General features: G+C 61.8%; 2 protein-coding genes across 7 annotated transcripts in view; one reads left to right on the top strand and one right to left on the bottom strand.

Annotated features, from left to right (window-relative positions):
• SMG6 (SMG6 nonsense mediated mRNA decay factor) overlaps positions 1-13,897 on the top strand; it is a 158,824-nt gene extending 144,927 nt beyond the window's left edge. For all 5 annotated transcript variants that reach the window (XM_038375280.2, XM_038375278.2, XM_038375277.2 and 2 more), the window contains 4 exons: positions 3,514-3,667; positions 7,562-7,773; positions 8,115-8,196; positions 10,589-13,897. In XM_038375280.2, coding sequence (XP_038231208.1) covers positions 3,514-3,667; positions 7,562-7,773; positions 8,115-8,196; positions 10,589-10,719 — 579 coding nt within the window. In that variant the 3' untranslated portion in view covers positions 10,720-13,897. The remainder of the gene's footprint in view (positions 1-3,513; positions 3,668-7,561; positions 7,774-8,114; positions 8,197-10,588) is intronic.
• An 816-nt stretch (positions 13,898-14,713) lies between these two features.
• LOC119844472 (hypermethylated in cancer 1 protein-like) lies at positions 14,714-22,472 on the bottom strand. 2 transcript variants are annotated; one of them, XM_038375283.2, is made up of 2 exons: positions 22,110-22,472; positions 14,714-19,689 (listed from the first exon to the last, which is right to left on the bottom strand). In XM_038375283.2, exons 1-2 carry the CDS (start codon positions 22,159-22,161, stop codon positions 17,774-17,776), a joined length of 1,968 nt encoding a protein of 655 aa, XP_038231211.1. In that variant the 5' UTR covers positions 22,162-22,472; the 3' UTR covers positions 14,714-17,773. The 2 variants fall into 2 exon arrangements, with proteins under 2 accessions (XP_038231211.1, XP_038231212.1); XM_038375284.2 differs by lacking the exon at positions 22,110-22,472 and adding an exon at positions 20,199-20,289.
• Positions 22,473-23,118: the final 646 nt, after the last annotated feature.

The following is a 23,118-nucleotide window of genomic DNA, read 5'->3' as shown; positions in this document are numbered from 1 at the left end:
GCCTAGAAGAGCCTGAGTAGAGGAGTGTCCAGTGCAGGGAGGTAGCTGGTGGGGGGTAGATCTAGACCTCAGCCCTCTGCCAGGAGCTCCCTTGAGCACCTGTGGCCCTCTCAGACCGATTCCACTGGCCAGAGATTTGCTGCTCCTCTCCCAGCGTGCTGGGCTCGGGCTTTCCTCTGCACATCCTAGGACCCTGCACAGGCATCTCCATTTTCCATTCCCCGCGTCCCTCAGCAGACTGCAGTGGGCATGGGGGTGAGCAGCAGGGACAGTCCCTCCAGGGAAGAGCCCTGGTGCCCCATCTGGGGTGTGATGGGGTGGGAGAGAAAAGAGCCTGGAGGTAATTCTGGGTATGGCAGCGGGGCCCTTCCGGCAGCCATGTTCTCTCTTCCGAAGCGCTGGCTGCTGTCTGGGTTCCCAGCCTCCCCCGCCCCTTGGTCGAGCCCTTGGTCCATGCTGTCCTTTGTGCCACTGCTGTGCTCTGGGAGCGGTCAGGTTTCCTGAACCGCCAGAAACATCCCACCTGAACCATAACAGGCTCTTCCTCTGGATGCTGCTATTGTTTTGCTCGACATTTCAGAAGCAGCTTAACTGGGCAGCCAATTATGACATGTCTTCCCAAAATAGCCTCACTCCTGTCCCCTCCGAGCACACACAGCGGCCGCCCCCTTAAGATGCAGCCGCTCCTTTGTGGCGGCTGCGTGAGTAACTTTCTAAATATAGCCACATCCCATTCACGCTTTCCATTGAGGAACAATGCGGCGGGTGCACACGCGCTGACACGCACCTGCCTAGGAGCGGGTGCCTGCTGGCTGCGGAAGGCATACACCCACCCCCGGCGGCTCCACCACGGCGGCGGCCCCAGCTCGCTACCAGGCACGGGGCACGTTTACTCCTGAGGAAGACGCTGCCGACAAACCTTGGAACTAGGAAACCCTGGAGCAGAGACTAGTAACAGGCATTGTTCTCGGACCCTTGGAAAATCCGCCTGTATCCCCACGGAGCAGACAGAGCCCGAGTGGGCAGGGGCACCTGGACAAGAGCAGGAATGCGTCAGTGCCCCTGCCGGCGCAGGAGGGCTGGTGGAGTGACTGTCGTACTGCTAACAGCCCCCTGGGGAGCAGTGTGCTGCCTCCACCCTGCCCTGCAGGGACGACTCCTGCAGCTGGCACACTATTCATTGCTTCCCGGGGCCCCTCTGCCCAGGCTTGGTGGTCAGTGGCTTGTCCTCGCTCCGTGAGCAGTGCAAGCCAGGGGAAGCAGGATCTGTCAGAGCCCCTCAGTCTGCACTGTGACGGGTACTGCCCAGCAGGGAGCCCTCCCAGAGCCTCTGGGCTCCAGTCTGTACCCATGGCTGGCTCCATTTCCAGACACGAGGCACTGTCAGGACGGCAGCTGCCTGGCGTGTCTCCAGGGGGTTCCCGCTGGTGCTGATATGGAGGGAATTTGGGGCTCTAATGTGTTCAGAAGTGCCGATCTCTGCTATCACTAGCTGGGGCAGCTGAAAGACCCCCCCTCACCAGCCCCCTGCACTCCCTGGGCCCAAGGGCTGAGTGCCGTGAGGAGTTGGCTGCAGGCAGAAAGTGCTGCAGACCACCCTAGAGTATCCCTTTGGGGCAGAGTGCCTGGCAGAATCCATGGCTCCGGCCCATGGGCTGGCGGAGGGCGTGGAATGCTGCCTGATCCTCAGCTACCCTCCTTCCCGATATGCAAGTGAGCCACTGCACCCTCTGCCAGCGCGGCGCGGAGCACTCGCTTCCCCTTGCCCCAGGAGCTCGAGTTGGAGCCAGGCTGCCTCACCCACTGGCAACCAGGGCTCCAAAGTGCATCTCATCCAACACGAGCTGTGTTACTCCGACGCTAACAGTGCTCTGTGGTCCTTCACGGCTTCTTGGGGCTTCACACACCGCCTGGCCTGCCAGCTCGTGAGGAAGGGCCAGTGTCCCCATTCTAGTGGTGGGAGGCCGAGGCCCGGAGAGATGAAGTGGTTTCCCAGAGTTACACGTACACAGGACTAGAAGCCTGGGATCCTAACTCCCAGCCCAGTTTCTCTTCCTCTTGGCCATGGTGCAGGCTCCCGTGCCCTTGGTGCCAGCTGAAGAGTTAATGTGGCTCCTGCCTCTCAGTTCTGCTCGCAGGCTCTCTTCCATCTCTGGCACAAGGCCAGCGAGAGGCTGTATGAATCACAGGCCACTCCCCCCCATGTCCCCTTGGCCAGAGGCTTCTGCAGCCTTTTACTCACACAAACAAAAATAAATCTCGCTGCCGGCCTCTGAACTCTGCAAAGGCGAATTTCCCTCTGGCTCCCTGAGCGTCCTGGAGCTGCAAGGGGACTTGGCACACTCCCCACGACCTCGCTCTTTCACTCCCTGCACATCCTGTGTCCTTCTCTCACCGGGCGGCCCGGAGAGTGGAATGGGACGTGACGACCAGCACAATCACTGCTCGCAGCTGCCAGGAGTCTGATGGGTACATCAGAGAGAGCTGGGACAGCAAATGCCACATGCAAGGGGGCACGCAGATAGGGTCACCTGCACACTGGTGTGTACACGGGGTCCTACACAGGGTCTCAGGCCGGGCATCAGCCATGTGCATACGCACACAGGGTCTCATATGGGGAGTGATCTGTTTGTTCAGACAGCCTCTCACAGTAACCCTGAAACCTGCTGTCCAGTGGGGCCTGACCTGTCACCTTCGCTTAACCCCTCTGCTCCCAAGTGAGGGAGAGTGGGGGCTGCCCTTGCCAAAGGGGGCATGTTCTACACAGCATGCAGAATGGCATGGTGCCAGCCAGTGCCTGGGAGCCTCTCTCCCTGCAGTCCCTTGCCACTAGTCTGAATTCTGAATGTGGCTGTCTCACTGCCCTTCTCCCACACCGACAGCCAGAGGAGCTAGCCTACCCCTAGCACGTCAAAGCCCTCCCTAGGCCCCACGTCCACCTGCACTCCCTGCAAGGGCCCTGACCACTGGAGCACCAGCTACATCTTAGTGGGCTCTGAATTAATTGGGAATCATACAACCCCTCTGTGTGTCTACAGTTGTATGGTTTAAAAGTGCTTATACCAGTGGAGCTATTCCTGTCCAGGAACAGGAATAAACTACACCAGCAGAAGGCACCTTTATACCAGTGTAACTGTGTCCAGACATGGGATTGTCCCAGTGTAACTGTTGGTAAGAAATCTCACCCCTCCCAGGCATAATTACACAGGTACAAAAACTATAGCCCAAGCCTGAGTGTCATCAGTAAAACCGCTGCGAAGTGTGCTGCAACTCAGCCCTATTTACCTTGAGAAGTGCTCTGCATGCAGCCCTGTGGAGGTGCGTGCCCCTGTAGTGCATTGCTGAATGCCCAGGGAGGCAAGGTGCTGGGGGATGGGACACAGCTCCCTATTGTAAGTCCCATTAGCTCTCTCTGGCCCAGGTGTTCGGAGGCTCGGAGCCTGGGGTATGTGCCAGATCGGGGGATTGCTGTGGCCAGGCCCCCTGCTTACCTTTTGTTCTGGGCTTTTACAGGCTGTGCTGAAGGATCAGAGCCAGATGCGACAGATGGAGCTGGAGATCAGACCTGTCTTCCTGGTACCAGACACCAACGGCTTCATCGACCACCTGAACAGCCTGAAGAGACTGCTGGAGTGGCGGAAGTTCATCCTGGTGGTGCCCCTGATTGGTGAGTAAGGCCAGAGTGAGGTGCATGCTCCCTTCCCCCCTTGCTGCTGCCTGCAGTGGGTGCTGCCCTTCAGCTGGGCTGGTCCCAGTCTCCCATGTGGAGCCCTCAGCAGGCTGACACCCCTCCATCCCGCATGGCCCCTAGTTGCTTGTGTGGTCTGTTGCTGTCTGTGCGGTGCCTTGGCTAGTGACAGGCAGCGTAATGGATCACTGTGTTCATGAGCCAGCAGATGACCCCATGTGAGTTCTTGCCATTGGTGCGGGGCAGGCTGGAGTGGGCCAGGGTTCATCCATTGGAGCCATGTGCCTGGGCAGGCGGGCACTCTCCCCACACGTGCCCTTGGCAGGTCTCTTCAAGACACTCTTCTGGTCCCTGTCACTGGTCGCTCCCTTTCTGCCATGGCTCTGCCCCCAGTCTGCTCCATTGGTTGGATCCCCCTCCCCCAGAGGCCTGTGGGGTGCCAGGGCACCAGGTCTGTGGGAGGCGGGAGGGTGTTAAGCGGGATTTCACGGGAATTTTGAAAGGAGCAGGGTGAGGGAATTGTTAAACAATCCAAGCAGACAGCTTAGCCTGGCTGATCTGGGGCTTAGGCAGCCGGAATAAATGGCCAGCCTGTGTCCCAGCGAAGCCCAGCCCTTCTTTTTCTCCTTATAAAGCTTGCAGTAAAAGCCAAGCTGGTTCCCGTTATTGGTAAACACTCGCCCTGGCAGATAACGGCTGTGCTGCTGGGTGGTCTCCCAGGGCTGTGGGAAGGTTTGGTTAGCTGCCTTAGCTCTGATGATCCGATCACTCCCTGGGTTCGAGGTATCGTCCTTCTGGCCCGGCTCGCTTTAGGGCTGCGTAACTGGAGCCCTTGTGGAGGGAGCCAGAGCCCCAGTCAGCGCTAGCCTGCTGCTCAGAGAATTCCTGGAGGGACACAGAAGCAGGACCAGAGCTAAGCATCTCCAGGCCCAGTGCCCCAGAGTGCTGCCTGTCCCTGCCTCAGTTTCCAGCCTTGGGGCCCTGGCTTCTCTTGGCTGGGGTCAGTGGTTGTAGGTCTGTCCCAGTCTGAGTGAGCAGGACTATGTGTAGCATGAGGGCAGTGGGACAAGCATACCTGTGTGAAACGCTTTGGCATAGTGCACTTGGGAATGGAGGATTGTGGACCTGGACCCCTGTTGCCACGAGGGCTGAGAGGGGCATTCTTCTCTCCGTGTTGTGTTTGCGGGGCAGGTGTCCCTGCAGGGTTCAGGGCAGTAGTGAGATTCAGGGACTCGTGGGCACCAGAAGGAATTCCATAGCTCGAGCTCTGTCACCCGGAAGGTGCTGTGCCCTCCTGCCCACTCGGCTCTTCTATGGAGGGCCATGGTCAGCACCTGTCCTGTCGTGGGGGGATTCCTGGTTATGGTAGAGAGGGAGCCATCACCTGGCTGTCCAGCTCAGCATGGGAACCCTAGGGTGCACAGCTGCTCAGCATTCTAGCTCCAGGGCTTTGGAAGGAAGCTTACAGAGTCCTGGGGGGTTATGCAACCCACGCTAACAGCACCTGAGAATATTGGTATCTTCCCTTCAGCTCTTGTGTGGTTTGATTGAAGCTGGGTAACCCCAAGCCCCAACCAGAGGGCTAGAAACCTGGTGTCCCCACTCTACAGCCACACCCAGTCCGTCACTGGGGAGCGAGGACAGTGTGTGTGCTGCTTGACTCCAGCTGCCTGCAGCCATGAGAAAACAGCGTAGACTGAGCTTCCGGATTCTAATCCTGGCTCTGACACCACTTTCCCATTTGTGCCTCAGTTTCCCCCATGTTAGTGGGGCTGATGGGGCGTCACCCCACGAGGCTGCCAGATCTCCTTGCTGGCTGTTAGTAAAGCATGCCGAAGCAGCAACATCTGTGGCTGTGCTGGACATAGGTTGGTTTCTCCCCCACACACAGCTCTGTGAATTAATTATAAAATCTGTCCCCTGGGGTCAGCGTGAACCCTTGGCCGAGGGAGCTGAGCTGGCCCCCAGGTGCGGGAGCGGGAAGCACAGCATTCCCCTAACAGCAGAGGTGCTCAGCACAGCGTCCCCGTTCTCGGATTGCAGGCTGCACAGAACCCTGCGCCCCCGGGATGCAGCAAGGGGTTAAGTGTGCAGCTTTCCATTTGCTTTGTTTCTCTTGCTCTTTAACCTGCTCCCTGCTCCTTGAGCCTGACCTGCCATAGAGAAGACAGGCCTGGTGCAGAAGCACAAACAAGCCTCCCCTTTGAAGCCTGTTTGGTTTGGAAGCAGGAAAGCGGATTTCGGGATGGAATACCAGCTTTTCCTGTTTGATGTTCCGTTTTTGCACCACTTCCCCTCTCACCCCCCCCAAATCCCAGCCGTGCAGTGTGTGGAAATGGCAGCAGTGGGTCTCTGGAGTCAGGAATGAGTGAGGAGCAAAGCAGCTCTATGGAGCTTTCATCTGAATACCCAGACAATGAGTGCCAGCCTCCCCCTAGAACAGAGCGATCACACAAGCTCCCTGTGCAGTGATTCACAGCACTGGGGAGAGGCCTCAGACCCCGAACGCTCTCCCCAAGCCCCCAAGGAATGCATATTTCCCACTTGATCTCAGGGCTTTGGCTTGGAGCTTGGAAAGAATCTTCAGAAATTAAGCGATGTCTGAAAGCCAGACTGCGCCCGGAGGCTCGCTCACTCCCTCCCGTGCACAGTGCCGCTCACACATGTGCACAGAGAGTGATCACCCACTTGCCCATGCCCACAGTCCCACTGTCTCTCACACCTGGGCTGTTTCTGCCGGGTGAAAGTGCCTCCTGGGGTGTCTCTTATCGGGAGAGACTGTGGGCCAGGGGCTCCCAGCACTTTCTGTCCGACAGCCCCTGTGGGCATTGCTGCGGTCTCTTGTGCTGGCAAGAGTAGCCCCCACTATGCCCTCAGGTGCTGGAGAGGCTGAGGTTTTCCTGTCCCTTGGCACCAGTACAAAAGGCTCTAGGACTTAATCCTCAGCCAAGCAAAATGAGCAGCAGGCCTGGGAGTCAGCCTGATCTAGGGTGAGGCTTTGTGGGTCAGGAGGGCCACATGGTGTCTGCCTCCCTGTATCAGTCACAGGGCAGCAGAGAGGACCCTCTGTCCCACTGGCTGGGCAGGAGGGGTCTCGCTTCTCCCTACTTCAACCAGCCCTGCAGGGGGTTGGGGATTCCACACCCCACTTGACGCTCTGTGTGCATCGTCCTGCCTAGAGGACCAGAGCCAACTGGCAATCTCACCTCCCACCGTGAGCCGGGGACAGTGGCTGCCATGGGGCTTGTTGCAGGGGAGATGGCAGGGCCAGGAGTTCTGCAGGCTTCAGTGAAGGTACTGCAGGGCACGCACTGCCCACATGTGCAGCACTTAGCCAGGTGCATTCCTCAGCAGCATCAGTGATTAGCTGCTGTAGCCAGGAGGTGGAGATGGGACTGGATGGCCCAGCATCGTCTTCCAGCCTGCACTGCCCAGGGTCTGGCCTCCCCACAGGCTCTCTCCCCTCCCATCCCTCAGCCATGGGACAGTTCAATGAGCTCTGAGTAAAACATCTGGCTCATAGTGCCTGGAGACCCCCCGGGATCCAGCCTCATTGTGCAGGGTGCTGTGCACACTCAGAGACCGCCCCTGCCCTGAAAATCATATAGTCCAAATAGGCAAGACAGAGCCAGGAGGAGAGAAAAGCAGAAGCATTCTCCCCATTTTACAGGTGGGCAACTGAGGCCCAGGGATTAAGTGACTTTCCCAGGGTCACCTGTGGAGTCTGTGGAAGAGCCAGGAATTAAACCTGCATTTCAGTCCAGTGCCCTATCCATAAGGCCCTTTGGCAGGTCTGTGCCAGGCTTTGGCTACAGTTCCCAAGAGCAGCTTGCTGCATCCTAACCCAGCTTCCTCTTCCCTTTTGTTTCCAAGTGATCAATGAGCTGGATGGCCTGGCCAAGGGCCCAGAGCTGGAGCATCGGGCCGGGAGCCATGCCCGCCTGCTACAGGAGAAAGCCAGGAGATCCATTGAGTTCCTGGAGGAGCGCTTTGAGAATCGCGACAACTGCATGAGGGCTCTGACTAGCCGAGGCAACGAGCTTGAGTCCATCTCCTTCCGCAGTGAAGACACCACTGGCCAGCAGGTAAAGGGAGGCACAGCCCGAGGAGGACACTGCTCGGAGGAAGCTTGCAGCATGGGCAGTCCTGTGTCTGCAGTGGTGATGGGGTGCTGGAGCTGGGCAGCGCTTCCATGCATGTTGGCCGAGTGCATCCCAGGGCTGGAGGGCAGCTCTCCCTCACCCTCACCCAGGAGTGTAGGGGGAGGAACCGTCTTTTCGCTGGGTCTTCACATCTCCAGCCATGCTGGTGGGAGAAGAAGGCCGCTCTCTGCCACAAGCCAGATGTGCTTGGAGCTGCCCAGCAGTGGGGATCATAGTTCAGTCGTTCTCTTTCCTGACATGGGTCATGTTGTCCTTCTTTCCAGGGCAACAACGATGACCTGATTCTGTCCTGCTGTCTCCATTACTGCAATGACAAGGCCAAGGACTTCATGCCCACCAACAAAGGTACAAGCACAGGGTCAGGGCCACTCACTGTGCCCAGGCATCTGAGAAAGAGACCTGGGCCCCACATGCCAGGCATGGACTGTGCCGGGCACCCAAGAAAGCAGAGGCTCAGGGAATTTATCAGTCTGGTCCTTCTGGCTTCCCCTCCCCTCACATGGTGCTGTGTGCACCTCTGTACAAAAGCCCAATGTCCCTTGGCACGTGCCCAAACCTGGAGCCTTTGTGCCACAGGAGCAGCCTGTACTCCGTCCTCCTGAAAGTAGCATTCTGATCATTGTTTAATCTATTACCAGAGGCCTCGCAGGATCAGGGTGCTGTGTGCTGGTGCTGATCAAACATGGCCTCTGTTTTGGGCAGTTGGCAGTCGAAGGGCTGCTCCACACTACGTTAGGTTGGCTTAACTACATCGCTCAGGGCTGGGGAAAATTTCACTCCCTGTGCAATATAATTAAGCTGACCTGAGCTCCATGTACACAGCACTCGGTTGACAGAAAAATTCTTCTATCAGCCTAGCTACTGCCTATCAGAGAGGTGGAGTGACTGCAGTGATGGAAGAACCCCTTCCATCTCCGGGGTTAGTGTCGACACACCAGCGCTGCCTCGGCGCTGCTGCCACATTGCTAGGTAGCTATTCCCTAGGAAGTGGCACCTGGTGCGTATCCCAGGGCTGTCCCCACCCTAGTCAGATGGGGCTCTTCCCTTTGCACAGCAATGCCCTCCCCTCCGTTTGCCCACTTGGCATCTGGCACCATGTTTTAAAATCAGACAATCCCGGAGCTGCTTGCAGGGGCTGCTGGGATGGGAATTGCATCAGCAGCTGCCCAAGAAATCAACGCACATTTGTCAGCGCAAATTCTTAGCAGCTTAACTTGTCAGATTCACAGAGAAACCGTCACCAAATGTTTATGCGTAAATGATGCTGAATTTTAAAATCATGTGGATTATGGTGGATGGGGCCTGACAAGCTGACAGCCTCTGGTTTGTAACAAGGAGCCACGTCACCAGACTCAGAACAGAGGATGTTTATTGTTACACATTTCTCAGTGTCCGTACAAAACCTCCTGATCCTGCTGCCAACGGATCCCTCCCTCCCCCAACGCATCAGGTCCCAAGACGCCCTCCTATGAGCCTCCCCCCCCCACTCCCCGAATGCATCGGGTCCCAGGACGCCCTCCTATGAGCCTGCCCCCTCACCAGCTCATCAGGTCCCAGGAACTCTCCCATGGGCCCACCCCTTACAACACAGCAGGTACCTAGACACCCTCCCTTGGGCCTGCCCCTCCCAGTGCAGCAGATCGTGGGCCCATGGTGGGCTTCCATGGACTCTTTTTTTTCCCTCCAACCCCTGGTTCGGAGGCACTGTGTTTCCAGTGCTCATAGGAGCAGTGCTCTGGTCACAGGATCCAGCTGCTCACATGCACCCTGTTCACTTCCCCTGCTCCATGGTCATGTAAACAGAGCTCCCACAGCCCCAGTCCAGCATGATGTGTGCAGGGCAGTTCATCTGTCTGGTGGGTGAGACCATTTCAGTTATTTCTCAGGGCTCAGCTCTTTCTGTCTAGCTCAGCAAAGCCCTAATGCTTGTGGCCCTTCAAAGGCAAAATGGCTCTCAGAATAAGATTTGGTTTTAAAGACCTTACAACGAGCACCAGTGTCCTGCTGGAACGTACGTCAAAGGCCGTATTCCTGCCTGCTCTGTGCTTTCTGCTTTACACACAACCCCAGCCTGGGGCAGAGCAGGGCCCTCTCCAGGGTGCATGTGGGATGGATGTACTTGCTGGGGATACATACAGGGGTCAGATCTAATCTGGGATAGGGACCAGCATGCCTTCTGTGCCTTGCCCTAGGGCTGTCTCTGATTGGCTTCAGGGGTCAGTATGCAGAAGTCATGAGGCTCCATCAGAAATGATCTGCTCATGAGCCGGACAGCTGAACCACACCCCACAGGTGTCAGGAAGGGTCATGCCCTGTCCAAGGCACCTGGTGCAAGGCATGGGGACACCTTGCTGTTTGCCTTCAGTACATAATGCTTCATGCCCCAGGTAGAATATCCTCCCCAAATGCCAAAGAGCAGCACTGGGACTGTGCCCAGGGCAGAGCATGTGTCTGCAGCTGGCAGGGCTTGAGGAAGGGGAGGTTGGGCCAGGCATAGGGGCAGCATGAAGGAAGGAACCAAGATGAGCAGGAGAAGCAGCCCAAGTGGGAGAAGCAAAGAGCAGGCCGGGGCAGCTGTGGGAGGAGCTGAGGGCAGCATTAGGTGGAGCAGAGCCGAGTGGCTACATGGCCCACATCTGCTGACAACAGAGTTCAGGTGGCTGGCAGGGCCTGATTATCTCCCCCCTCAGGACAGGAGCTACCCCTAAGCACACGTCCTCTCTGCTTATTGTTTCAGATGATCCAATCCGTCTGCTCAGAGAGGTGGTGCTGCTCACAGATGATCGGAACCTGCGTGTCAAGGCACTGACCCGGAACGTGCCTGTGCGAGACATTCCCACCTTTCTGAAGTGGGCCCAAGAGGGCTGAGCAGGTGTGACTGAGGAGGAGATGTCCCCGCGTGAATGACGCAGCGTGTTGCTGGTGGGAGAATGGCTTTTGAGGCAGCCCTGCACCACCATCACTGCCTCCCAACCCATCAATGAACAATAAACACCACGTCTTCAAACCCACCCGCGAAAGGCCATGCTGCAAAGGGAAGGTCACTGCTGTGGATGGGTCTTGCGGAAGCTAGGACTCTGTGGGTTGCCATGGTCTTTGGGAAGAGTGGGGCAGCAGAGCAGGAGGGCACTGGTCCCTGGGGGGAACTTTGGGCTAGCCCTATTGCCAGTCTCAGCCTCTTGCTCGTCAGCGTCCTTGATTGGAGAGAGCTCCCTTTGGAGGTCAGTGTTCTCCTTGGACTTGTGCTTTGAGCGGGCCAGAGAGCCTGGGGAATGGGAACCTCCTGTCTGCTAACTGGCTACGGAAAGGGGGAGGGACCTGGCATTGTGGCAATTCCTGCTAGCGGTTTCCAGAGGGGCGTGTGTTCCTGCTGGAGCCCTGGCTGCGCCCCCTGAGACATTGTGAATGTGGAGGTCAGGGTCTGTCCTGCTCTCTCGGGCCATTTTGCTCACACCTTGGCTTTTCCTCTCCGCTTGTCTCAATTCCTTCATCTGTCCACTTCTGTGGCAGCTCGTGTTAGTGCCCCTGATTTGAGCCCTGCTGCAGCTGGGCCAGCATATCAGCCCCATCACTTCCCAACAGCGGAGCCTGGCTGGATGTAATGTATATTGGCTCATTTTCCCCTTCTGAAGATGCTCTGGTCCCCTCTCCAGTTGGGGGGCAGCAGGTTCTGCTCTGAGAACATCACCTCAAGCTTTGGGTGGCCTGTTGCTAAGGTTCCAGTGCTGCTTTCACGCAAAGGAAAAGCATTAAATACCCAGGCAGCATTGTTCCATGCTTGCTTCTGTCCCTCTGCCACACATACTCCTGAGCCCTCTGCCCCATATACCTCCTGAGCCCCCTGCTCTGCCCCCTGCCCCATCCACCCTCTGCCCCATATACCTCCTGAACCCCTTGCTCCGCCCCCTGCCCCACACACCCTCTGCCCCATATACCTCCTGAGCCCCCTGCTCTCCTCCCCCATACCAGATACACACCCTTAGATCCTGCCCCACCCTCCCTGCCTCTTGTCATGTTTGTAACCTGCTCTTAAGGCTTTGACATTACAATAAAACTCTCCATTGAGTCACCCTGAGATCACGACAGGCCATGCTTTGGGGTCCTGAGGGAACTCTCAGGTGCTCACTTTCCCAGGGGCTGTCATATGGGGCCAGAAGGACCCAGGAGAAGGTGAATTATTCCTGTGGCCAGAGGGCAGAAGCAGCTGGGCTGGGCAACAGCTAACAAGACCCTGACACTGAACTGCCAATGGTTGCTGCTTGAGCAGCTTTGCAAGGCCTAATTGCCCCTTCAGCATGGATGGGGAGCCCTTGAGCTGACCCCATTGCCCTGTCGTCTGCCTCATTGAGCCTTGTCAGACAGCATCCTCTCCAGAGTGGAAAGGGTCCCACAGTGCCTGGCGTTGGTGCCGGTTTCTGGTGCTGCTGGGCAAGTGCAGACCAGAGAGGGCCACGCAGCTGTGGCTGAGCTCTGTCTCCTCCATGGAGCCAGCCCTCCTAGTCTGAGACCGAGCCCTAGTGGGGCGCCCCAGGGGGCAGAGGCTGAGGGAGCTGTAGTCACCTCCAAGCTCCTGCAGCTAGGCCAGGCCTCTGCAGAACAGCCCAGGGAGCTCTTGGCCAGGCAGGTACCCAGCACCTTAAGGAAGGTGCAATGTTGCCCTCTCTAGGGACTTAGCTGTACTCCCAGGCCTTCCCCACGCAGGGCCAGCATCTCTGCAGGAGCCCAGGGTGCGAAGGGCCCTGTGGGAGGAGTGGATGGAGCCTGGAGAGGGAGGCAGCAGGACTGAAGCCAGCGGTTGGTTTTTGCCAGTGAGGCTGCTCCTGACTGCTCAGCCCGGGGGGAGGGGGACAGTGCTCTCTATGGCCTCCCTCAGGAGAGGGAGGCAGCTGCTTCACTGGCAGACGGGGGGATTCTCTCGCCACCAGCAGCTCATCCACCCCTTCCCCAGGGGCTGCCTCACCTGGGACCTTGGTATGGGACGGGGTGGGGCTCAGGGCTGAGCCCCCAGGCCCTGCTGTGCAGATTACAGATGCTGGGACAGCCTGAGTCTTGCGTGCTCACAAACCAGTGCTAGCCAGGTGCTTTGCAAAGGGCCTCACAGCCTCACTACAGACCCTGACTTCCTGTCACAGTTTGCTCCGGGGTGGCTAGGCGACAGAAGGAGGCACCTGGGCTGGGTGACGAGCCCATGGACCAAGGTGGGGCTGCAGAGCAGGTCTGTGACACGCAGAGCAGTAAGGCCGGTACTGTCCCACTACAGCTGCCGGGGAGGTCTCCAAGCCAGTGCATGCCTGCTGGTGCGCTAAAGGAACTCAAGCTGGAGCCACTGCCGCCTGCCACTGGACACCCAACCCAGGACCTTAGGACTAAACTGTGCCGAAGCCACCGTCCCCAGCCAAGGAACCGCCTGAGGATGCTGCTGGTGTGATCTGTGCAAGGAGCTGGGGCAGGCTGGCCTTCGCTCTAAGCGACGTTTGCGCATTTGCTTTTCCCTAAACCGGGCTGTATTTGAAACGTTTCTTCTGACGAACCTGCTGAACTCTGCCATTGAACGGCCCCTGCTGAGCCAGCGTCAGGAGAGAGCTGGCCAGCCGACAGCCCAGGAAAGCTTTCCAGTGAAAGGGACAGTCAGCTCCAGCGTGGACACACCGTGTCCTCCCCTGGCGCCCCGTTGATGGAAGGACTTGCCCCCACCATCTCCCCTGGACACTGCTGGCGCCAGCTGCTGCTTCTCAGAGATGTGTCCACTGACTGCAGGAACTGCTCTGGAACATGACTGGACTGAGTGCTGGTAGCATGATCCACTGTGGGCACGTGAATGAGCAGCCTGATGCAAGCACACGCTAATGACAGTCTGGAGGGAGCTCCTGCTTCCCCCAGGGCTGCTGGCTGCTCCCTGTGGCTGGGTGCTGGCTTTACTCCATCCCTGCCCTTTGGCTCCCATGTGACTCTCTCGTGCCCACGAGGCCTGGCCAGGCCTCAGGGTGATGGCCATGAGTTGTGTTGCTTTGTTAAGATGTTTTCTTAATAAGTTTTTCCTACCAAATGCTTCTCTGGGCTGACTCTGTCTGTTCTGTTCCCAATTGACGTGGGAATCGGGGCTCATGGGCCTGCTGGCCGAGCTGGGCCAGGGAAAAGCTCCAGCCCTGGGAAACGCTGTCCAGTTTGGGGGCAGAATGGAACCGGGCCCCCCTTTCCCAACCAGGCCAGAAGGCTCCCTAGACACCCAGAAGGAGTTTTGCCATTGACTTCAAAGAGGTCAGCAAGGGCCCATGGTGCCCAGCCAGCCTGCCCTCCTGCAGTGCCCCGGCAGAGCATCTGCCCTGGCGCCCTGCGGCCAGCCCAGAATTTCTGCTTGCACCACAGCGGCTCCACAGTGGTGAATAGTCCATTATCCCCACTCCCCCCCGTTCTTCTCCCTGCTGGGGGAGTCTGTCACCCCTCCCGGTTCTGGTTTTCCCCATGGGGAAACAGGCCAGATGTTCTCCCTGCGGGGGGAGCCTGTCAGCCCCTGGCCCAGTGCTGCACTGCAACAGAAACACCCACCAAAGCCCTGGCTTCGCCTCTCAGGGCTGCCCTTTCCTGCAGCACCCTTGCCCCAAGAGACCCTCACTGGTGCCCCAGGATGGGCCTGGAGTCAGGGGGAAAACTGCATTACAGCCCCTCCCCCAGGCTGCACACCTTAAAGCAGCCACTAGCCCCAGAGCTGGGCTTTGGAGCCACATCCCTCATCATCCTCTGCCCTCCCCAAGCTGGGCCAGCACCTGACTGCCCACTCCCCTGTCCAACCCTAAGGCGCGGAGTTTGCCAGGCCCCAGGGCAGAGGCTAGGCCCATCCTAACCAAAAGAAGGAGCCGGGACCTCAGGTTTAATGTCACTTTATTGCTCATTTGGTTTTGAGTATAGAAAAGGATGGGACAAAACGCCCGTGTACAAATCAGAAGAATATACAAATGGGGAGGGGGGAGGGAGACCTGGATCCACACACTGGATACGTCCCCTCCGCCCCTCGTTTTGGTCGCAGCTTCTGCAGCTTTGTCCCTGATAGCTGCAAGGGTGCAGGGCAGCCTGTGTCAGACTCTGGCCTGGGATTCCTGGCCCTAGCCAAGCCCGTAGTTCCCGGGGGAGCCCAAGTTCCTTCACAGCTGGAAAGGGGAGGCAGGGTCAGTGCCTTGAGTCACTGCTAGCCAGAGGCCCCTGAGCCGGGCGGCATGGACATTTGACACTGGGAGCATTTGCACCCAAGCCCCCTTGGAGGAGCAGCCGTTCAGGCTAAAGGCACAGTTGGTTGGAGGCCAGGAGCAGTCACCGTGGGGTGGCCCCCTCTGCCTCGTGTGCAAAGGAGAAAAGACAAAGGCAGGGAAAAGAGCTTCACATTATCCCACAGGCCAGATGGGGGTGGGATGGGACCTAGCCTTGGGTCGCTCAGGGCAGGGCCCTCCCCAACCCCTACAGCTTTGGTGGCTCTGCCTGGACAGAGCAAGGAAGGCCCCAGGCAGGGCTCCAGGCTTGGCAGTACCTGGATCTTGTGCCCCATTAACCCAGGAGTGTGGGGAGGATCTGCCACCTCAGTGCAGCCCACTGGGCCCCGAGGGTCAAACTCAGGGTGCTATCGTGGGGGGAGGGGGCACCTGCGTGCAGCCCTGCAGCACCTGTCTCCTTTGGCCAGCAGGGCAGAGACCTAACCGCTCCCCCCCCCCCAGTGTCATTGGCCCCTGCACTGCCCACCACGGGCTTCAGCATAAAGCTCTCAGACCCACCCTGGCCTGGACATGGTGGAGTCCTGCTGCCCACGGGTGCCCAGCAAGGCAGGAGCCTGAGCCATTTTGTCTTTGTCACAAGCTCCTGGCCCAGGACTGAGCCTCTGGGGAGCAGAGGAGAGAGGGCCTCCCACCAGAGCTGCTGGGGGATGGGTTGGGGCGTCTTCCCAGGGACACAGCCCTTTGGTACAAGGAGCACAGCGAGGGGAGAGCAGCCTGGCCCCCTGCCCCACACTGACAGCCTGGCTTCACTCCTCTGCCTGCATGCTCTGGGCGCCAGCCCTGGGAGGGGGCAGCTCTCCCCCTGCAACCGAGGAAGGGAGCCCACCCCTAGAAAAGCCCAAGCAGGGTTTTAACAAACTACTCCCATGGCCTCATGCTTCCAGCCCACCTCCCAGCAGATACCCCCAGAGAAACAGCAGCATTCACACCCCCAGCATCATGGTTCCCACTCGTGATCCCAGAGAGTAGAGACTTGGGGGGCAGGGAGAGATGCATCCCAGTGGCTCACTCTATGGCCAGCCAGGCCCCAGATGCATGTGGCCAGGGAAGGGTGGGGGGAACCCTGGAATCGCCTAGGGCAGGAATTCTCCTTGGAGGCAGCTGGGCCTGGCCAGGGTCAGGCAGGACACTGGGACATCCCTGAGTACAGCGAGGGTGCAGGGGCTGGGTCTCCTCCTCGGGTGGTTGCTTTGGTTTCTGCTCAGCTAGTTGGGGTCCAGGAGGATCTTTGGGAGCCAGGCCCGGCAGCAGGAGCTTTGAGCTAGGAGGGCTCAGAGGCGGGCGGGGGAGGTAACTAGTGGGTCATTCTCCCGCCCCATCCCCCAGCCAGGCCCAGCTGCAGTCAGAGCTGGGAGAGGAGCTGCCCCAACCTCCAGGGCTCTGCAGCAAGCGGCACGTGCCAGGCCCAGGCTCTGGGCAGGGTTTGCAGGACCAGAGCAGAGATGCCTGCAGAGGCCTTGGAAGATCAAACCCTTTGGTTGCTCCCATTACACACAGCAGGGATTGGGCAGCTCCCGCCTGAGTGGGGCTGCAGCTGAAATTCTGCTGCTCCACAAGCACAGTGCCCAGCTCCTGAGACAAGGCCACTCTGGGTAAGACCTGTTCCTGAACCCCGCCCATCCTATCAAGGGACGAGCCAGGCAGGACAGGCTCCATTCCCTGCAGCAGGCACTGACTGTGCCCAATGGACCACAGCCCTGGACAATTGAGGGGTCCATGTGCTTTTACAGTAGGCTGGGCCATGCTCTCGAGCCAGAGTTCAGGCTGGTGAGCAAAGCCGGGGGGGCCCGGCTGAAGGCAGCTGTGAAAGCCACTGTTCATTGAGGCACAAAGCAGAACTGCAGTTATTTCAACGGCAAACATCTGTGTCCCTCACAGAGCCCCTGACTCCTCCAGGCCTGGCCCCACTGGGAAGCTGGGCTCAAAGGGGGCCTGAGCAGAGGCACCCTAGGGCTTGGGGCAGGCACGGGGCAAGCACAGGCCAGGAATATTTATGCAGTGGACACAAAGCTGGGTTATTGTGCTCGTACTGGGCCCGTCTGCAGCAGGAAGGGTGCAAGGGGACGGCCATGGCCCCGTCCCAGTGGGGGGAGCAACTGGCTCCTGAGGTAGGAGGCAGGTTCACATTTTCCTTAATGGAAAAGTCCTTGTGCAGGGAGGCACCAGCCCCTGCTGGGCACTTGGTGGCTGTCCAGGTAAGGCAGAGGCACGGTACCAGCTGCATCGTATCTGGGCACTGCTCCTGGCAGCCTTCCAGGGAGCAGCTACCACAGAACGCAGGAAGGGATGGAAGTTGTGGGCCAGTAAGTAGGGTTGATCACAGCCCCACCCCATCACCCTACTTTTCGCACCAAGCCATCACCCAGCTGTAAAAAACAGCCCCAACCCTACAGCATATTGCCCCCAGCGCTGCAACAGCACAACTCGTGTGGGACCCTCTGCGTGAGGCTTGGACTCCCCCTGCTCTTTAGTGGGTCTGGTCTGTCCCCATGAAGCGGGGTGAGGAGGAAGATCTCCATCACTGCACATTTTCAGGGAAAAGTTCCCACTCCCCAAATGCTACAGAGTGTCCATCTCGGGAGGGAACCATGGTCTCTGGGAGACCCTGTGGCCACGTGGCCTCTTTGGCTCTAGCTGCAGTGGGTCTTCGGTCCCCCCCATTAGGTGGGCGAATAGCGCTCTATGGTCCGGTCGCCGTGCAGCAGTGGGCCTGGACCCAGCATCTCGGCCGCCTTCTCCTGGCTCAGCCCCAGGTGCTCGGCTGTGAATCGGGCCAGGGGGTACAGGCTCTCCAGGCCCTTGGGGTCACTGAGGAAGTGCGAGGTGTGCGAGAGCAGCTCAGCCGCCTTCTCCTGCTTAAGGCCCAGCTGGTCGGCCGTGAGCCGCGCCATGGCGAAGACGCTCTCAGGGAAGTCCAGCTTGGACTTGCCGTCAGGCCCGGCCGCGTGCATCTTCATGTGGCTGATGAGGTTGCGCTGTTGGGCAAACTTGCCGCCGCAGACCTGGCACTCGTAGGGCTTCTCGCCCGAGTGGATGCGCATGTGCTCGGTGAGCCGGTACTGCCGGGTGAAGCGCATGCCACAGGCATCACAAGCGAAGGGCTTGAGGCCCAGGTGGCTGCGCATGTGCCGTGTCATGGTGCCGCGCTGCGTGAACTTCTTGCCGCAGATGGTGCAGGGGTAGGGCCGCGTGAGCCAGTGCGTCTTCTCGTGCTGCCGCAGCGTGGCCGGGTCCTTGTAGGCCTTGTCGCAGGAGGAGCAGCGGTAGGGCCGGATGATGTCGCCCAGGCTCTGGCCACCTTTGTCCAGGAAGGGGCCGGCCTGCTCCGAGGCCGCCTTGTGGTACAGCTCCTCCTCGGTGTGGGCCTCCACATGGGCGTTGAGCTGCTCCGAGCTGGGGAAGCCCTTGCCACAGGGGATGCACACGTACAGGTTGTCCCCCAGGCTCTCGGGCTCGTAGGCCAGGTGGTTGCAGTAGGGGCCCAGGGTGCCCCCGGGAGATGGGCCCTCGCTGCTGCCCGTGTCCTCGCTGGTGCTGTTGTCGTTCTCCAGCTCGTTGCTCTCGATGCTGGGATAGCGGGACTGCAGGGGCGACTCGGCCTTCTCCTCCCGCTCAGGCTCTTTCTCCACCTCACACTCCTCCAGGTAGCTGCCCAGGCGCTCGTGCTTCATCCAGCGGTACAGGAAGTCGTGGCCCTCGGCCCGGGCAGGGGGCTCGGCACAGGGCGGGCTGCCACGGAAGCGCTCTGCGGGGTGGATCACGCCTTCACCCACCTGGGGGGGGTCTTTGTAGGCGGAGCTGTGGTTGGCCAGCAGAGAAGCGCTGCCCGGCGGGCTGTCGTGCCCCGGGGGCAGCAAGGGCTCCCTGCTTTCCCCCGGGTGAAGTCTGTCTGTGGGCAGCAGCTGGGAGGAAGGGCTGGTGGGGCTCTTTTTGGAGAGGTCCAGGCCACAGGGCGGAGAGCAGTGCCTCTCGGGTGGGCACAGGCCAGGCTGGTGCAGGGTGGTGCCCTGGGCGGTGGAGGCATAGAGCTCCCCACACTGGGTGCTGAGTGGGTTGAGGGGCTCGCCAGGCTGCATGTCCACAGGCCGGGGGGCACCCGAGTAGCAGGCCTGGATGACAGGGGCGGCCCGCAGCCCCCTGGCCACCTTGCTGTAGGGGCTGTAGCTGCCTCGCAGGTGGCAGTACTTGCCCGACCGCTTCAGCTTCTTCTTGCACAGAGCCACCAAGGCCGGCACCTGCAGGTAGCTGGCGGCGGCCAGCACGGCCCCCAGGCCCGGCTCGCCGGGCTCGCCCTCGCCCAGGCGGCCGGTGTAGATGAAGTCCAGCACCAGGCGGAAGACGCCCGGGCTCACCATCTCGTGGTCCAGGTTGAGCAGGTTGTCGTGCACCACCAGCGACTTCAGGTAGACGCTGCTGGCCGCCAGGATGTTCTTGTGCGCGCGGAACAGCGCGTTCTGCACCACGATGATCACATCGCACAGGAAGCCCTTGGCCCGCTGCGTGTTAAGCTGCAGGAGCAGCTGCCTCGAGTGGCTCGGCACCTCCATGGCCTCCAGCGTGGGGCTGCCCCCGCCACCTGCAAGAGACACACGGTGAGGGGCGCCAGGCTGGCGGCCGGCCCGGCCCGGCGCAGCGCAGCGCGCGGCCTAATGGAGGCCAAACATCCCCGCCCCGCTGCCCGCCGCGCAAGGGCTGAGGAATGCTGCGGCGGGCGCTGCCGGGGAGGGAGCGGGGCGCCGCCGTCCGACCTGCCGCCCCCCGGCGCGCAGCGCCCTGTCCGCAGCCCCCGGGGGGAGCCCCGAGCTGGGCAGCGGGGAACGCGGGCCCCACACGCCCCGTGCCCGCAGGGCCCAGCGAGGGGCTGGCTCCCAGCGCCAGGACCCCCGCCGGCCGCCCCTGCTAGCGCCCGGCCTCGACGCGCCCTTGGCTGCTGTGCTGGGGGGTCTCGGCTTTGGGCTGCAGCCGCGGCAGTTGCGCGCCCGGGGCTGCGCCACTTAGACGGGGCGAGGGCGCCGCGGCCCCGGCCGCCGCGGGAAGGGGAAGCCCCAGCCCCGGGCTGCTGAGCGGCCAGGGCCCAGCCGCTACCTGGGGAGGAGAGGGCGAGTCCTGCCGGGGAGCCGGGCTGCGCCGCCTCGTCTGCGCACTGGCTGCTGCGCTGCCTTGTGCCACCCCTTATATCGGGGCTTCTCTGCGCGGCCGGGCGGGGGAGGGGGGAAGCCCCTGCAGGCGCTGGGGGAAGGTGACATCACTCCCACCGCTGCCAGCGCCGCCTGCGAGCCCCAGCCCCACCTGAGCGGGGGGCGGAGGGGCCAGGCCACCTGCTGCTCCCCGGCGGGCCCCCTCTGCCCCCTTCCTGCCTTACACGCACCCGCTGACCTGCAGCGGCCCCTCCCCAGCGCCCGCCCGCGGGCCGGGGGAAGACCCGCTCTGGTTCTGATCCCAAACCCGACGAGCGGGGCCCGGGCTCAAGGGCCAGCCCCGCGGGCCAGGGGTGCTTGGGGGGCAGGAGCCCCTCGCCTTCCTGCCCCTCTTTCTCCCGCCTCCCTGGCGCGCCCCACTTCGAGCCGCTAGCGGCGCTTTTGGCACCAGGAGGCCCAAAACCCAGCGAAGGAGCCGGGTCGGGCTTCCCCAAAGCGCCCCAGCGGAGCGGGGCCCCTTTCCCCGGGCCCGGGCCCAGGCCCAGGCCCAGGCCGGGACAGGCCGCGCTGCGCAGGGGGCACCCCGGAGAGCCAGAGGAAGGCGCTGCTGCCCTGGGAGCGGGATGGCCGGAGCCCTAGACCTGGGCTGGGCCGGGCCGGGCCGGACCGCAGCGAGCTGGGCCCCCGGCTGGCGCAGTTGCTGTGGCAGGGAGAGCGAGGCGGCGGCTCCCCTGGGAGGCGAAGGAGCTGTGGGTGTGCCAGGGCCAACTGGACTCGGGCAGTGCGAGCCCGAGGGCGGGGAAGGGCCGGGCTGGAGCCGAGACCCGCCGGGACAGCCAAACTTCGCCATTTTACAGCATCTTTGGGCAGAGGCGCTGGAACAACGTTGGACGGGGCCCTGAGAGCCATTAAACCCCGAACAGGATGGAAACCGCTGCCCCAGCAGCCCAAGTTCCAGCTCCTCTGTCTCTGGGGCGGGAGCGGGGCCTGGGGGCGAGGAAAAGGGGCTAGACGAGAGAGACCTGCCTAGGGGCGAGTCCCCGCCCGCAGGGAGCCCCGGCCCGACTCAGCCGCGGCGGGATCCTCTCTCTGTCCGCGGGGATCGGTTCCTTCCTGCAGCCCCGCCTGGGGAAGACCCAGGCCGGCTCTGCTGATCACGAGCGGGAGTCGCCAGCGGGACTCCCGTCCAGGGGATTGTGGGGGAGCCGCGAGCACCGAGGGCAGGGCCTGGCGCCCACCTAGGGCGAGGACCCCTGGGAGCCCCTGCCGGCTCTGGGATCAGAGACACGCAGGGGGGCCAGCGCTGGCTCCCCGGGTCCTGGCCCTCATCTCCCATCCCGGGGTCCGGCTGCGGCTCCTGCAGGCTGGAACAGTGTGTCTAGGGCGGGTGCTGAGAGCCAGGGAACCAAACGCTAACCCTGGGTATGATGGAGCCACTTCAAGCCGGGGGGGTGGGGGTGGCAGCGCCCCCAGCACCCGAGTTCCAGCAGCTCCGGCCGTTCTGCCACCCCCCTCCAGCAGGGACCGACCCTTCCTCCTCTGGTCTCCGAGCCTGGCGCCCCGCGAGCGGCCCCGGCCTCAGGGCTGCGCTCCCCGCTCCCTGCAAAGCGCCCGCTGCCTCGGGCTGCGGCTCAGCCCCCCAGGGCGCCGCCTGCCCGGCTTTCTGCGTTCGCGTCCCGGGAGGGACCCAGCCGTGCCCCCGCGCCGCCCCTTCCCCAGGTCTGTGCTGTGCTACAGGATGGCTGGGGGGGGGGGCGCCCCGGCCAGGTGCGCGCCCGCCCGGCGTTGGGGGCCCGGGCAGAAGCCCCTGGCACAGGCGCCCTCCCGCCCCGTCCCGTCCCGTCCCGTCCCGCGGTACCTGGGGGCTCCGTCGCTTCCGCCAGCCAGCCGAGGTCTCTGCGGACTCTCATATCCCCTGAGCGGCCGCCTCAGCCCCTGGGTCCCCGGCGTGCGCTGCCCGCCGCCAGCCGGCGCCTCCGGCCCATGCCAGCTCCACGGACTTCGCTGCCAAGGCGCTGCCTCCCTCGGCGGTCGCTGCGCCCTGCGTGCCAGGCCCGGCGGCCGCTCCGGGGCGCGGCGCGGGAGGCAGCGTGTGCCGCCGGCGCACGGCTAGGCGCAAAGGTAAAGCCCGGGCTGCGAACTCCCCCTGACCCCGGCCTGAACTCCGCTCAGCGCCAGCGCCTGTTAAAGGGACAGCAGCTGATTTCCTCCTCCCCTCCGCTCCCCGGGCGGGGCCGGGCGAGCGGGCCCCGGCAGCAGGGGGAGGAGCGGGGCCCTGGACGGCTCCCCACGGAGCTGGCCCGGGGACCCCTGCCTGCGGCGGGAAGGAAAAGCCCCGCTTGTCTCCGGGACCGGCCTGCCCGGATCCCGCTTCGCAAGCGTCTGCCCGGCGTGGGGAATTTAATTGCTTCGTCCGCCTGCGGGTGGGGGCCGGCCCCAGGGCGCTGGGCTGGGAGGGGCCCGCTGGGAAGGTGAAAGTATCAGCTCCAGGTCCGCGCACGGCTCCCCGGCGGCCTCTTCCCCTCCAGCTCCGACTGCCGCAGAGGGAGAGCGCGCAAGCGAGCCCTGGGGCCCGGCTCCCGTCCCGGATGCCTGGGTGAGTCTATCGCGGGCCGGGGAGCGGCGGGTTCCCCCTGATTTCCTGCTCCCGGCGCGGGGCACTTCCAGCTGCGGAGAAACTCCGCGCAGCGCCCCAGGGGATGGGCCCGAAGGGCGCGGGGGGGCGAGTCCCGCGGGGGGACGGCGGCGGGGCTCCTCTTTGGTCTGAAATGTGGGGGTCCCGCTTCCCCCAGGGCTGCTGGCTGCTCCCTGTGGCTGGGTGCTGGCTTTACTCCATCCCTGCCCTTTGGCTCCCATGTGACTCTCTC

The sequence above is a fragment of the Dermochelys coriacea genome, chromosome 17, assembly GCF_009764565.3.
Source record: "Dermochelys coriacea isolate rDerCor1 chromosome 17, rDerCor1.pri.v4, whole genome shotgun sequence".
In the NCBI taxonomy this organism is placed as follows: Eukaryota; Metazoa; Chordata; order Testudines; family Dermochelyidae; genus Dermochelys; species Dermochelys coriacea.
Note: the sequence above shows the minus strand (reverse complement) of the source record. Positions and strands in the feature narration are given on the sequence as shown.

Coding starts and splice junctions, on each gene's coding strand:
- LOC119844472 (XM_038375283.2), bottom strand. CDS start 22,161: ATGAGAGTCCGCAGAGACCTCGGCTGGCTGGCGGAAGCGACGGAGCCC. Junction 19,690..22,109: donor GGAAGCGACGGAGCCCCCAG/GTACCGCGGGAC, acceptor TGTCTCTTGCAG/GTGGCGGGGGCAGCCCCACG.